Here is a 13,845-nt window from a genome sequence, read left to right as displayed (position 1 = left end):
GCTGGCAGAGCACATATCTCATCTCCAACAGCAGAGTCACAGCAGACCAAGACTGAGAATACTCAAGCAGCCTGTTGTCTTTCCTGGGGAGGAAGGCAGCTGAAAAAAGTTCTGATCTCTTGAAGTCAACAGAGGAAAAGCAGGCCAAGGCAGTCATGTGAGCCCACAGCCCTGGCAGCTTTGGAGAAGCCCCTTTCTCTCAGCTCCCTGTCTGAACTGCAATAGCAACAACTCAAGGCTGGTGCCCTCCAGATGTGCTGGACTATCTTTCCTGTTAACCATAGCACCCTATGGCCATGCTCCCATCAGCTGAGACTGATCAGATCTGTGGTCCAAAACAACTGGATGGCACTTAGCTGGGGGAAGTCTAACCCTCCCCAAGGTGGAGTCAACTTTAGACAGAAAAATACTATGTTTGCACCTCTCGGTAGAAGAGGGAACTAAAACCCACATCCTTCCTGTCAAGTGGGTAAATCTTGTATGTGAAAACTGAAAACCTTCACGAAGAAATAGAGGAAGGCAAACATCTGCAGCATGTTTTCAATATCCACCCAGTGAGGCTCTCAAAGTGATTTAATGTTTCCTGCCCAGTAAGGCCACCTGAAGCAGGCAAAGTCAGTGCCCACCAGCCGACAGGCACTCACTTCAAACCAGGCAGTCCTTGAAGAGACTGGCAAAGAGCCCTTTGCAAAAAGCCCTGCTCAGCTGATCGGTGGTGCCTCAAAGTGCTGTCTGCAACCCCAGCTTGGTGCTGTAAAGTCCCAATAATCAGCAGGACTTCAAAGTGCTCCATCACCTGATGTCAGGAGACTGGCGGGTGGGCAGCTCCACTCGCCTTTCAAATCTGGCCTGTGAGGGGTAGAGAAGATAAGGATGTGGCTCACTGGCCACCCTGGGAAAATAACATCAGCTGCCTGTCCTCTGAAGTATGCAGAACAGGCTGTTGTGCAGCAGGCCCTCCAAAAAATAGGTGCGTCTTATGGTCTGGTGCGTCTTATAGAGCGAAAAATACGGTACTTAAGGTAGCACTTAATGAGCACACTTTGCCAAAAAATGAAATGTCATGTGCAACAAATGCTCTTGAAAAGTGTTTGGCATAAAATATAAATAATGGAAGGATCAATGTTTTCAAACCCATTTCTCATGTGTAAGGTTTTTTTTATAATTTTGTTTGATATGCATTTTGTTGTAATGTTCATGAAATGAATTACTAAGAAGAATTCTGTCAAAGTGTTAATTCTATAATGCAATAGCAAGCCATCATTCAGATTTGAAACACATTTTAAAAAGAAAATCCTAGCTGTTCAGATACTTTTTAACTAAATAACTTTCTAAAGGAATGCCTGAAGTAACTGATATTATAGTGTGAAGTCTCATTTATTCTGTTATATTTTACTCCAAGAAGACCAATTTATCTTAAATATAACCCAATAATGCACAAAATATTTTAAAAATGTGATCCCATGATGAAATTCTGCAGGTAGCTCTTAGAAATATTAAATAATCAATACTTTTTTTGGAAATTTTAAATCATATTAATTTTTTAAATTTTAAATCTTGTAAATGAAATTTAAAAGTAAGTAAATTTAAAGTAAAAAGTAAATTTAAAGTAAGGCCATCATGTGACATATCATATTCAGGCCCATGAAGTTTTGAATAGATTGGTGTTTTTAGTTTTGACGTATCTCAATTCTGGACTCAGCATTTAAGGGTTTTTTAGGTTTTGGAGAGGCCAAATTTGTCATTTTTTTAAAATTTCAAACCCTTATAGCTCAAAAATGGGATGAGATAAAAAAATTAAAATTTGAGATTTTAACTTAGTTTTGATCATTCAACAAGTGTACAGAATATTAAGAAAAGTGGACGACATGAGGTAAAAAAGTTGGATCACTTGATATGGAATGATCCCCATGGGAAACCCACAAGAGGATTTGAGCCCAAGAATGCGCTCCCCTCCTGTGGTTTCCAGCAACTGGGATTCAGAAGCACGGCTGCCTCCAACTCTGGCCGGCAGCCATCACCTTCTTCTCCATGAATTTGTCTAATTTTAAAGCCATCTCGTCTGGTGGCCCTCACTGCCTCCTTTTATCTGTCCTGAATCTTCCAACATTTAGCTTCCTTGGATGTTTACGAGTTCTGGTATACAGGAAGAAAAAAACTCTTTTCTTTTCCCACTTTTCCCACATCCTGCATACTTTTACAAACTTCTATCATGTCGCCTCTTACTCGCCTTCCCTCCAGACTAAAAAGCCTCAAACGCTTCAACCTTTTCTCATAGGGGTGTCGCTCCACACACCCCCCCCCCAATAATTTCGGCTGTCCTTTTCTGAGCCTTTTCCAACCTTGAAATATCCTTTCTGAGGTGGGGCAACCGAGCTGCAATCTTAACCACCGCCCTTACTTCGAAGTAAGCCCCATTGAATTCAACAGGGCTTCCTTCTGAGTAGAGATGGTTAGAATTGCGCTGTAAGGCAGACGTCCAACCCGCCCCCTACTGGCGCCAGGGCGCAACTACAGTGGTACCTCGGGTTAAGAACTTAATTTGTTCCAGAGGTCCGTTCTTAACCTGAAACTGTTCTTAACCTGAAGCACCACTTTAGCTAATGGAGGCTGCCGCTGCGGCGCCGGAGCACGATTTCTGTTCTCATCCTGAAGCAAAGTTCTTAAACCGAGGTAATATTTCTGGCTTAGCGGATTCTGTAACCTGAAGCGTCTGTAAGCCGAGGTACCACTGTACCTCCAAACGACTCTGTCTGGAAGGGGCAAACTGATTCTTCTCGAGGCAGCAACAGGCGGTCCTGGGTCCGGCGAAACCACATTCTGGGGCCGCGGAGAGCCCCGCAAACTCCCGGCTGCGCCCGGATTACGAAAGAAGCTCCGCGAAAGGGACGCTGCCCGTCCCCTGCCCCGGGGTCTCTTCAGACTTCCGAGGCAAGCGCCGCTGCGCTCCCGCGTAAGCGTGCGCGGAATTGGAGCCTCCGACCGAAGCGCCCCACGACAGCCGTCGCGGGCGCGGACCCAGCCCGCAGCGCCGCCTCCTCGGTGCCCCCCGCCTGGGCTGCCCAGAAGCCGGGAGGGCTCGCTGCCCTCCGCCGGCTTTCCCCCTCGGAGCCTCCGCCGAGACTGACCCGACGGCCGTGCCGCCCGCCCCCTCGGTTCCTACCATGGCTGGCCCCGCGTGTCGGAGAACTCCGCTGAGTGGCGGCGGCGGCAGGACGGGCGCCCGCTTCTTCTCCTCGGACTGGTGGCGGCCGGCCGCGCCGCCTTCCTGCCCCCTCGGCCGGCGACGGGGCGGCGCTTCGGGTCGCGGCACGTGGAAAGGGCTCGCTTACTCCGCGCACCGCTGTCGCTTCCCTTGGCGGCCCCCGGAGGGGCGCCGCTTCCCGGCCCCAGCCAGTTCCGCGCCGGGCCGGCCCCTTCGTGGGCGTCCCCTCGCCCCAAGAGGCGCCTGAGTCCTTGGAGGGAGGCGAGGGAGCGGCCCAAGGTCACTGCCCGGGTGGCCCGGCCTGGCCCAAGCCGCAGGGCGAGGAGAAGACGGGAGCCCCCCAGACGCCGCCATGGCCCCGCCAGGGCGCCCCGGCGAAGCTGGACCTGAGCGCGACAGCAACACCTGAGCTCCCCAGGTAGGCCGGAGGCAAAATATAACCCACCCGGCCAGTAGCCGCCGGCTAGTAGGCCTTCTCCTCCTCCGTGGATTTTTAAAGCTAGTGGCCATGGCTACAACCTGCTCCTTGTTCCATCGTTTAAGGATAGGCCACCTGGATTTCCTCTCGCTGTCCTGTGTTTTCCAACATTCAACTAACTACATTGGGTCCCGGTGTTATGAGAGAGGAAGAAAAAGTCATTTGTCTGTTTTTCTGTACACTGTTCATAATTGTATATACAGTGGTACCTCAGTTTACGAACTTAATCCGTTCTGGAAGTCCGTTCTTAAACCAAAGCCGTTCTTAAACCAAGGCACACTTTCCCTAATGAAGCCTCCCGCCGCCGCCGCCCTTCCACTGTTCAGATTCCGTTCATAGACCGAGGTAAAGTTCACAGACCGGGACACTGCTTCCAAAATTGTGGAGTTCCTAAACCGAATAGTTCTTAAGCAGGGCTGTTCTTAAACCGAGGTACCACTGTACCTCTGTCATGTCCCCTCTCCCTTGCCTTTTCTCTAAAGCCCCAAATGCCACAAGCCCTTCAAATGAGGGAATTGCTCCATCCCCTTGGTTGCCTTTTTCTGAACCATTTTCCAGCTTCAATGACCAGAAGTGGACACACTGTGGTTGCATCATAGATTTGTATAAAAGCATTCTGATCATGCCAGCGTTATTTTAATCGTAAAGATCCCTAGCATGGAGTTTACTTTTTCACAGCTGTCACACTCTGAGTCAACATTTAATGCAGCCTTCAACCACAATAACAGTATATCTTTCCTGGCCATCTCAGATCCCATCAAGAGTCACTTTATTGCTTGCTTACATTGAATCACATTTGCTATGGTAATATCCAATAATCTGGTCTGGAGAGAGGGATTTGCTGAATTAGCTAATTTGAACTAGAATACAAAAAAGGGAGGCGTGAGGAAGTCGAGGAAACAAGTAAATGAAAGATATGGAATTTGGATGTGTTGTCTTTTTTCTTTTTATTAGGCTGTTTTGATGTATTGTTCTTTTTTCTTTTTCTTTTTTAAATTATTTTTGATGTATTGTTTGTAAAAATTTTCATTGTTTCTGTTTTCTTTTACACTTTTTCCCCCCTGTAACTAAAAAACTTTTAATAAATATCTTTTTAAAAAAAATAATAATCTGGTCTGGAGAGATCCTTTTGGAGCAACTTGCAAACCTGTTTTGCTTTGACCACCCTAAACAATTTGGTAGCAACAGCAAAGGAGGCTACTTCACTGCTCATTCCTCATGGGCATAGCGGGGGGAGGGCAGCTGCTGACCAATAACTGACCAATCACATTGCAGATAGCTCGGTTCTGCCCTCACTAACATAAAGCCTACCCCCCCCCAACATAAATATTGGTTATGCCCATGTCACCCCTAACTCCAAGTCACTTAGGAACCAGTGAAAAATCACCAGCCCCAATACAACACATTGGAGAACCCCATTTTTGAAAATGTAAGTAGCTTGTATTGGCTTGAAAAAGGGGTTCTGTCTCCCCCCTCTTTTATGACACATTGAGATCGGAAAGCCTGGTGGAGTTGGTGTGTGTGTGTGTGAAACAGACATTACTTTTTTTAAAAAAATAAAATTTATTAGATATTTTATAATTATAAAAAGAAAAGCAATGAAAAAAAAACAATACATGGATTCAACAAACAATACATCAACAGTAAAAAGAAAAAAAACAATACAACAATACAACATAAACAAAAAACAAAAACACACATCCAAATTTTATATCTAGATCTTTCATTAGCTTATTTCCTCGACTTCCTCACACCTCCCTTTTTTGTATTCTAGTTCAAATTAACTGGTTCAACAAATCCTTTCCCTCTTCTTCAATTTTTGTTCTATAATTTATCCTAACACAATTTAACTTTAGATTTTCCACTTTAATACATTAACACTTAATATTCATATAATTCTTAATATCACTTCTGCTAAAACCATATAGCTTCATTCCAACATTCTTCTAACATTCATTAATTTTGCAATATTTCTGTAAATATACTTTAATTTTTTTCCAATCTTCTTCCATCGACTCTTCTCCCTGGTCTCGGATTCTGCCGGTCATTTCCGCCAGTTCCATGTAGTCCATCAGTTTCATCTGCCATTCTTCCCGGGTGGGTAGTCTTCCAATACTTTGCGATAAGTATTCTTGCTGCTGTTGTAGCATACATAAAAAAGGTTCTATCTTTCTTTAACACCAATTGGCCAACCATGCCCAGGAGAAAGGCCTCTGGTTTCTTCAGAAAGGTATATTTAAATACCTTTTTCATTTCATTATACCGTATTTTTCGCACCATAGGGCGCACCGGACCATAGGGCGCACCCAGTTTTAAGGGGGGGGGGGAATCAAGAAAAAAATATTTCCCCCCCCCCAAGCCCCAAAGAGCAGCCTACAGGCTGCACACAACCTCTCCCTGCCAGAGGGGTTGCGCGCAGCTATGGAAGAAGGCAAGGCAGCGAGTGGGATGGATCCCGCTCGCTGTTTTGCCTTCCCCTTCAGCCCCGTGCAGCCTCTCCCTCCCGGGAGAGGCTGCGTGGGGCTAAAGAAGCCATAGCCCCGTGCAGCCTCTCCTTGCAGAGGGGCTGCGCGCAGCTATGGAAGAAGGCAAGGCAGCGAGTGGGATCCATCCCGCTCGCTGTTTTGCCTTCCCCTTCAGCCCCGTGCAGCCTCTCCCTCCCGGGAGAGGCTGCGTGGGGCTAAAGAATCCATAGCCCCGTGCAGCCTCTCCTTGCAGAGGGGCTGCGCGCAGCTATGGAAGAAGGCAAGGCAGCGAGTGGGATCCATCCCGCTCGCTGTTTTGCCTTCCCCTTCAGCCCCGTGCAGCCTCTCCTTGCCGGGAGAGGCTCCATGGGGCTAAAGAATCCATAGCCCCGTGCAGCCTCTCCTTGCCGGAGGGGTTGCGCGCAGCTATGGAAGAAGGCAAGGCAGCGAGCGGGATGGATCCCGCTCGCTGTTTTGCCTTCCCCTTTAGCCCCGTGCAGCCTCTCCTTGCCGGGAGACGCTGCGCAGGGCTAAAGAAGCCATAGCCCCGTGCAGCCTCTCCTTGCCGGAGGGGTTGCGCGCGGCTATGGCACAAGCCTGCATTCGCTCCATAGGACGCACACACATTTCCCCTCAATTTTTGGAGGGGAAAAACTGCGTCCAATAGAGCGAAAAATACGGTATATCATTTCCCAGACATTACTTTTTTAAGGTAAAAATTGAAGTGCCAGTACTCTTACGTGATGCAAGCATAGAAGGTGCCAGCACAAAATGGCTGCTATGAGCAGCAAAAGGAAGAGGTGTTAGTACTCTGCTCCAACATGAGTTGCTGTTGTCGGCATTGGTCTGTCTTGAGATACAACAGAGGAGTGCGCCCTTGGGGGTGATGTCAAACTCTGGAGGATTGCAGCGCCGGCTGTAGAGACCAATATTGGAGACACATGTTTTATTGCAGCTGGGGCAGATGAAGGCATCCAGTGAGTACTGTCACCAAGAAAAGACCTGGGGACATGGAAAGGAACAGGGGTGCAGCTTGGTGGCTCCATGCAAATACTGAGGCAACAAACACTTAGATTGGCACCCAGACTCAGAAAGTCAGTTGCTGTTTTAGAGGGTGCCTTTGGGTAAAAGGCCTTTGGGTAAGAGTCCCACTGTAATTGATAACTAGGAGTAAATGTGCAGACATATACATGTGCACACACTCGCACATGGGCAGACACTAATAAATGCAGCCTCGCCTCCTGTCTACGTTGTTTAAGCACAAGCAATTATTGCCAAGCCATGGTATTTTGGAGATGCTCCTGGATAGCAGGATGATGGGACAGATTTCCTTGGCAGCTTTCCTTTGCTGGAGATACTCAAGCAGAGGTGATCTGACAGGGGTCAGCAAGGTTTACCTTGCCTGGGCCAGTTCACTCCAGCAGAGATCCCTCTGTGGGCCAGATTGCACATGCACATGAGTGCTCACACCTGCAATTTCCAGCATCTGCACGGATGCAATTTCTGGCGTCTGTGCAGATGCGATTTCCAGCACCGAGGAAGTGAGTCCCCACACCGCACTGTGCCGGTTAAACGCAGTGCGCAAGAACTCGCCAAGTGGGCGGCTTGGTTCGGGGGCAGCTCGTTGGCCGGTTAAATGGCCCCCATGGGCTGCTTGTGGCCCATGGGCCTTAGGTTGCCAACCCCTGGGTGAGAGAGCTATCTGTTAGAGATGCTGTGGTTGTATCCTGCATTGTAGATCTTGTACTGAGCAAAGGGTTGGGGTAGATGACCTCCAGCGTCCCACCCATCCCTGTGGTTATATGACAGCAAGCAGGTATCCTGCTTTTAGGGATTTCTTTGATTTTACATAGAATGCAGCCTTATCTTACCTTTGTTCTCCCATTGTTTACTCTTTAAAGTTGCCCAGTCTCCTGAGATGGCAGACACCCAGAGGACCTTCTCTGGTCACCTGCAAGGGACTGATTCTGCACGGGAGCAAGCTAATCTGTGGTCTGTTTCAGTTGTGGTATTCAGCAAAGTTCACCCCCCGCCCCCAACTTCCCTAAATGGCATGAGGCCAGCGAGGCAAGTCAAAGCACACCCTTTCCCGAGGAAGCTTGGAGGTCATCTTGACTTGCGACATTGTACTCCCAAGTGGCACATCCAGTGGAAATTAGGTTGACGGCTATGGAGAGAGTTTTCTCTCCATGGGGGGGGGGGAAGTATCCTCTCCCCACAGAAGCTTGCCTGACATGCTTTGAGCTGCATATACACCATACATTTAAAGCACATTTTCCTCCACCCCCATAAAAAAAGAATCCCAGCTTGTTAAGCATGCTGGGACCTGTAGCTCTGTGAGGGTCAAACTGCAGTCCCTGGGATTATTTTTTGGGTGGGGAATGTGCTTTAAATATAAGCTAGTTTCAATGAAATTTTATTGTTGATTCAAATCAACAATAGAAGCCATTGCAGTACCTTGTCATGGACTGAAAAGCAAAGAGACATTTAAAAATGGAAAGCGTAATGCTGGTGGTCAACAAAAGAGGTTTAAAGACTGTCTCAAGGCAAATCTTTAAAACAGTAGAATAAACACCAACAATTGGGAAACACTTGCCTGCGAGTGCTCCAATTGGGGAACAGCCTTTACCAAAGGTGTCATGGGCTTTGAAGACACTCGAACTCAGGACGCAAGGGAGAAACGTGCTAAGAGGAAGGCACCGTGATCAACTTCTGCCCGGAAAACAAATGTCCCCACTGTGGAAGGACGTGTGAATCCAGAATTGGCCTCCGCAGTCGCTTACAGACTCATTGTTAAAACCGTGTTTATGGAAGACAATGTTTCCCAGCTACGAGGGATCGCCGAAGAAGAAGAAAGTATCAATGCCACAGTCGTTGTGGATAAGGCTTCCAGGGTTGTTTCCCCTGCCAGCCTTCTATCACACACCCAGTCTCACTTTCAAACCCCCCCCCCCCATGCAGAGCCTCCCACAGTGCAGGCAGCTATATAGTGGCGCAGCATGTTGGGGGCACAGTACTTTCATTAGGCCAGCCAAAATGCCTCAGAGTAGCAAGCCAAGCTTTCAAGTTCTCTAGGACACTTCATCAGGCTGGATGTTAAACAAAGCAGAGAGGGCAGAAGTTGACTGATGGTGAAGCCATGGATGGAGTCGCAGTCTTAAGATGGAATGCAGGAGAAAGGAGCAGACTTATTTTGATTAGGCTTTGGTAGATGCTATGCAGGTTTCAGATTGCATCTGGCACTGCTAAGAAACCTGAATTGTTGACCTTTGAAATACGAAATCAGGCTGTTGCTAGGATCTGTCTCCACTTTTTGGTGAAAGACACAACTTCCTTGGTAGCTGGAAAAAATTACACACACACACACACTGTCAATTGGTCAATTCAGCTTCCATTGTTTCCCCCTTTCGCGTTAGGGCTTGCCAGCACTAGAGCTAAATGTGGATTCCTCCTGGCCTGTCTTCCCTTTAATGCACATTTTGTCACCCTAGGTGCATCCCAGTGTTGTCCCGGACCTTTCCTTGGGAAAACTATGGGGCTTCTGGAGGCATGGATTCATGGAAAGTGTGAATCAGAAAAACCCTGCATTTAAAGGGCTCACCTGTTGTTTAATGTAGTTAATGAGCTTCCTATGTTTCCATTAATTCTCTGTTGACCATATGATGTTCTCCTCCACATCATGGCCTCCCCCACTCCTCTCCTTGTTGGAAAAAGTGGGAAAAGTCCTAGCCAGCACTGGGATAGACACAGTTTGTTCTGGTGAGGAAAAAGCCTTTGTGTTTCCCACCAAAAACAACCAGAAACTTTGCAACACTTTGAAGGCTAAGGGCTTGTCCATACCTTATCTTAATATGGATTGTGAACCCCTATGCTTCCTTCTACTTCTGCTTCATTGACTATGCAAAAGCCTTTGACTGTGTCGACCACAGCAAACTATGGCAAGTTCTTAAAGAAATGGGAGTGCCTGATCACCTCATCTGTCTCCTGACAAATCTCTATGTGGGACAAGAAGCTACAGTTAGAACTGGATATGGAACAACTGATTGGTTCAAAATTGGGAAAGGAGTACGACAAGGCTGTATTTTGTCTCCCTGCTTATTTAACTTATATGCAGAATTCATCATGTGAAAGGCTGGGCTGGATGAATCCCTAGCCAGAATTAAGATTGCTGGAAGAAATATCAACAACCTCAGATATGCAGATGACACAACCTTGATGGCAGAAAGTGAGGAGGAATTAAAGAACCTTTTATTGAGGGTGAAAGAGGAGAGTGCAAAATATGGTCTGAAGCTCAACATCAAAAAAACGAAGATCATGGCCACTGGTCCCATCACCTCCTGGCAAATAGAAGGGGAAGAAATGGAGGCAGTGAGAGATTTTACTTTCTTGGGCTCCATGATCACTGCAGATGGTGACAGCAGTCACGAAATTAAAAGACGCCTGCTCCTTGGGAGAAAGGTGATGGCAAACCTAGACAGCATCTTAAAAAGTAGAGACGTCGCCTGCCGACAAAGGTCCGTATAGTTAAAGCTATGGTTTTCCCAGTAGTGATGTATGGAAGTGAGAGCTGGACCATAAAGAAGGCTGATCGCCGAAGAATTGATGCTTTTGAATTATGGTGCTGGAGGAGACTCTTGAGAGTCCCATGGACAGCAAGAAGATCAAACCTATCCATTCTTAGGGAAATCAGCCCTGAGTTCTCACTAGAAGGACAGATCCTGAAGCTGAGGCTCCGATACTTTGGCCACCTCATGAGAAGAGAAGACTCCCTGGAAAAGACCCTGATGTTGGGAAAGATGGAGGGCACAAGGAGAAGGGGACGACGGAGGACGAGATGGTTGGACAGTGTTCTCGAAGCTATCAGCATGAGTTTGACCAAACTGCGGGAGGCAGTGGAAGACAGGGGTCTCTGGCGTGCTCTGGTCCATGGGGTCACGAAGAGTCGGACACGACTAAACGACTAAACAACAACAAAGCAGGAAGGAAAGCCCATCTCTTAAATTCTCAGATGAATCAATTGGTTTTGAGCTGGTGCCTGCAACGCTTGCATTTCAGTCTTCTGCTTTCTGACTCTCCTCATCTGACTTTGTCCATAATCTCTCAAGATGGATGAGGGCCTCCATTCTATGGTGAGTGCAGATTTCACAAACTGGCATGGAACCTCCTATTGGCTCACTTTAGGCTTATTAAAGCAGGCTCTGCGCCACATATTGGCTTGCATATTCAGCTCTGGGATTGTCTCTGCAGCAACACTGCAACTTTAGTGGAATATGAAGTGTGGCATAACATAGGTGAGCCCCATATCAGTTTCCCTGAGTTTAAAGGGGTTTGTTGATTGTCTTTGAGCTGTTCTTTGGAGATACTGTACTTAAAATGCACCCAAACAACTAAACAACTAAACAACAACAACATGCTTCCTTTAATTCCCTCTTGTCCATGTGGCGTTCTCTTGCAAGAGATTTTGCAATCAAACTCAACAATGCAATTCTATGCTCGTTAGGAAATGAAGGAGTACAGAGCTGTAAATTGCTAGAGAAAGCATGACTCGGTCACACACCCTCACCTTCAGGGAGGGAGTAAATAAGTAAGGCCCGTTTCCCATTCTTTTCTCTCCCTCTCTTCTCTTTGAATCATCTAACAGAACAGACATTTGAAGCTGGGGCTCCAGACTCACACCATGTATTTGAGACTAGCTTCTGTATTTATAACTAATAATAATAATAATAATAATAATAATAATTTATAACTAATAATAATAATAATAATAATTTTTATTTATACCCCACCCTCTCCAGCCAAAGCCGGGCTCAGGGCGGCTAACAAGCAATAATAAAAACAAGTTGAATGATTACAACTTAAAAACAAAATTAAAATACAACATTAGAATATTGAAACATTAAAATATTAAAATGTAGCCTCATCGCAGGAGGAGAAAGGAAAAGGAAAAAAAAGAATACCTAACTAAGAATACCTTACCTGTGTTGTTACTGCTGCAGCACTGAACGATGCAGGAGTGAGACCTCTAATTACTGTAAGTAAGGCATTTAAACTTACTTCAGGGTTTTAGTTTATTCACTGTGATAGGGATAGACGTGGGGGAGCACAATTGTGAGCACTTAATAATGGAACATTTAAAAGTCTAACAACCTCTATTTCCTGTGCTTTGCAAACGCTGCACATATTCTTGCATTGCAGGGGTTTGGACTAGATGTCCTTTATGGTCCCTTCCAAATCTAGAATTCTATGATTCTGTTATTTCTGTTTTAAACTTTGCTGAAGGTTCTTTTGACCAGAGAGTGAGTCAAGGTTTTTTAATTCAGCCAGTCGCCTTTTCTCTCTCTCTCTCTCTCTCTCTCTCTCTCTCTCTCTCTCTCTCTTTCTTTCTTTTTGCAGTGTCCCACACATGTGGGACTTCAGGATTAACTGGTATTGCCCAGTTATTTATTTCCCAGCACCTCCAACTACTGCTCCAACTACTGCTATCCCACATTTCTTTTCTCCAAAATCTGGAGATTCCCAATGCATTTGGTGTATCTCTCTAATTCAGATTTTCAAGGTGTAGGGAATACCCAGATTTAGGAAAGAGAAACTATGGGAGAGTGTGGTAGTTGGTGGAGAACGCAGCATGGATGAGCGGGGATTAAACGAGGCACCAAGGGATTTACAATCCACATTAAGCCAAGGTAGGGACAGGCCCTAAAAGATTTATCAACTTTCGTACATCAGATGAAGCATACTGCAGAAAGTTAATGCCGTAATAAACCTGTTCGTCTTTTAGGTGACTCAAGATTTTGTTGCATTTACTTTGCACGCGTGAGAAGATCCTGAGAGTTTCGGTTCCAGTCTTGCACCTGTCGCTGCTTATCTATGGTCTTGAAGCAGAAGATTGGTCCGCCAGGGTTCCACATTCAAACACATACATCACACCTTCCCCCCCCCTGCCCCCGCCGAATGAAACACCACCAAGGATCAGTTTCACTGAGACCAACGTACTGCACAGCAGAAGTTGTTTACTATGCAATTACCCTCTTTAGCGAAACTTTCCACTTCTGGAGCCGAAATGGAAAGTGCCATCGAGGGAACGTGAACAGGGAGGAAGAGATTTACTTCTCTTCCTAAAACCGTGAAGGCCGTTTCCCACAGAAACCCACTGGGAACTCAGCCACAGCCAGGCACGCATATCGGGGGCGCAGTGCCCAGGCTTCTTACAGATGCAAAGGTCAGAGTAGGGCAGCTCTTGCTGGATTTGTGAGGGATTTCTGAGTACAGATGCAAAATCAGGCAAGGTGAGATCTTCTGTTTGAGCAGCTGTTGTTTTCGAAAGGCACACAACAGACAACATACAAAACAATCTGGCTAACTTTACCCAACAAAGGTTTTTTAAAAAAGGTAAGGGACCCCTGGACCGTTAAGTCCAGTCAAAGGCGAATATGGGGTTGGGGCGCTCATCTTGCTTTCAGGCCGAGGGAGCCGGCGTTTGTCCACAGACAGCTTTCAGGTCATGTTGCCAGCATGAGTAAACAGCTTCTGGCGCAACGGAACACGGTGGCGGAAGCCAGAGCACATGGCAACGCTGTTTACCTTCCCGCCACAGCGGTACCTCTTTATATACTTGCACTGGTGTGCTTTGGAACTGCTAGGTAGACAGGAGCTGGGACAGAGCAACAGGAGCTCACCCCGTTGCAGGGATTCGAACT

The 13,845-nt window shown here is 46.7% G+C and overlaps 1 protein-coding gene across 2 annotated transcripts in view; it reads right to left on the bottom strand.

Annotated features, from left to right (window-relative positions):
- The window catches only part of VAMP5 (vesicle associated membrane protein 5), a 34,122-nt gene that overhangs the window by 14,021 nt on the left and 6,256 nt on the right, over window positions 1-13,845 (bottom strand). The window contains exon 1 of one of the 2 annotated variants that reach the window (XM_083454403.1): window positions 3,164-3,515. The exons of the other annotated variant lie outside the window; for it this stretch is intronic. Coding sequence (XP_083310529.1) covers window positions 3,164-3,166 — 3 coding nt within the window. The 5' untranslated portion in view covers window positions 3,167-3,515. Of the gene's footprint in view, window positions 1-3,163; window positions 3,516-13,845 lie in introns of those variants that run through there. 2 annotated transcript variants of the gene reach the window in all.

The sequence above is a fragment of the Podarcis tiliguerta genome (genome assembly GCF_965153285.1).
Source record: "Podarcis tiliguerta genome assembly, chromosome: 8".
Classification (NCBI taxonomy): domain Eukaryota; kingdom Metazoa; phylum Chordata; class Lepidosauria; order Squamata; family Lacertidae; genus Podarcis; species Podarcis tiliguerta.
This window is presented reverse-complemented; position numbering and strand designations above follow the sequence as displayed.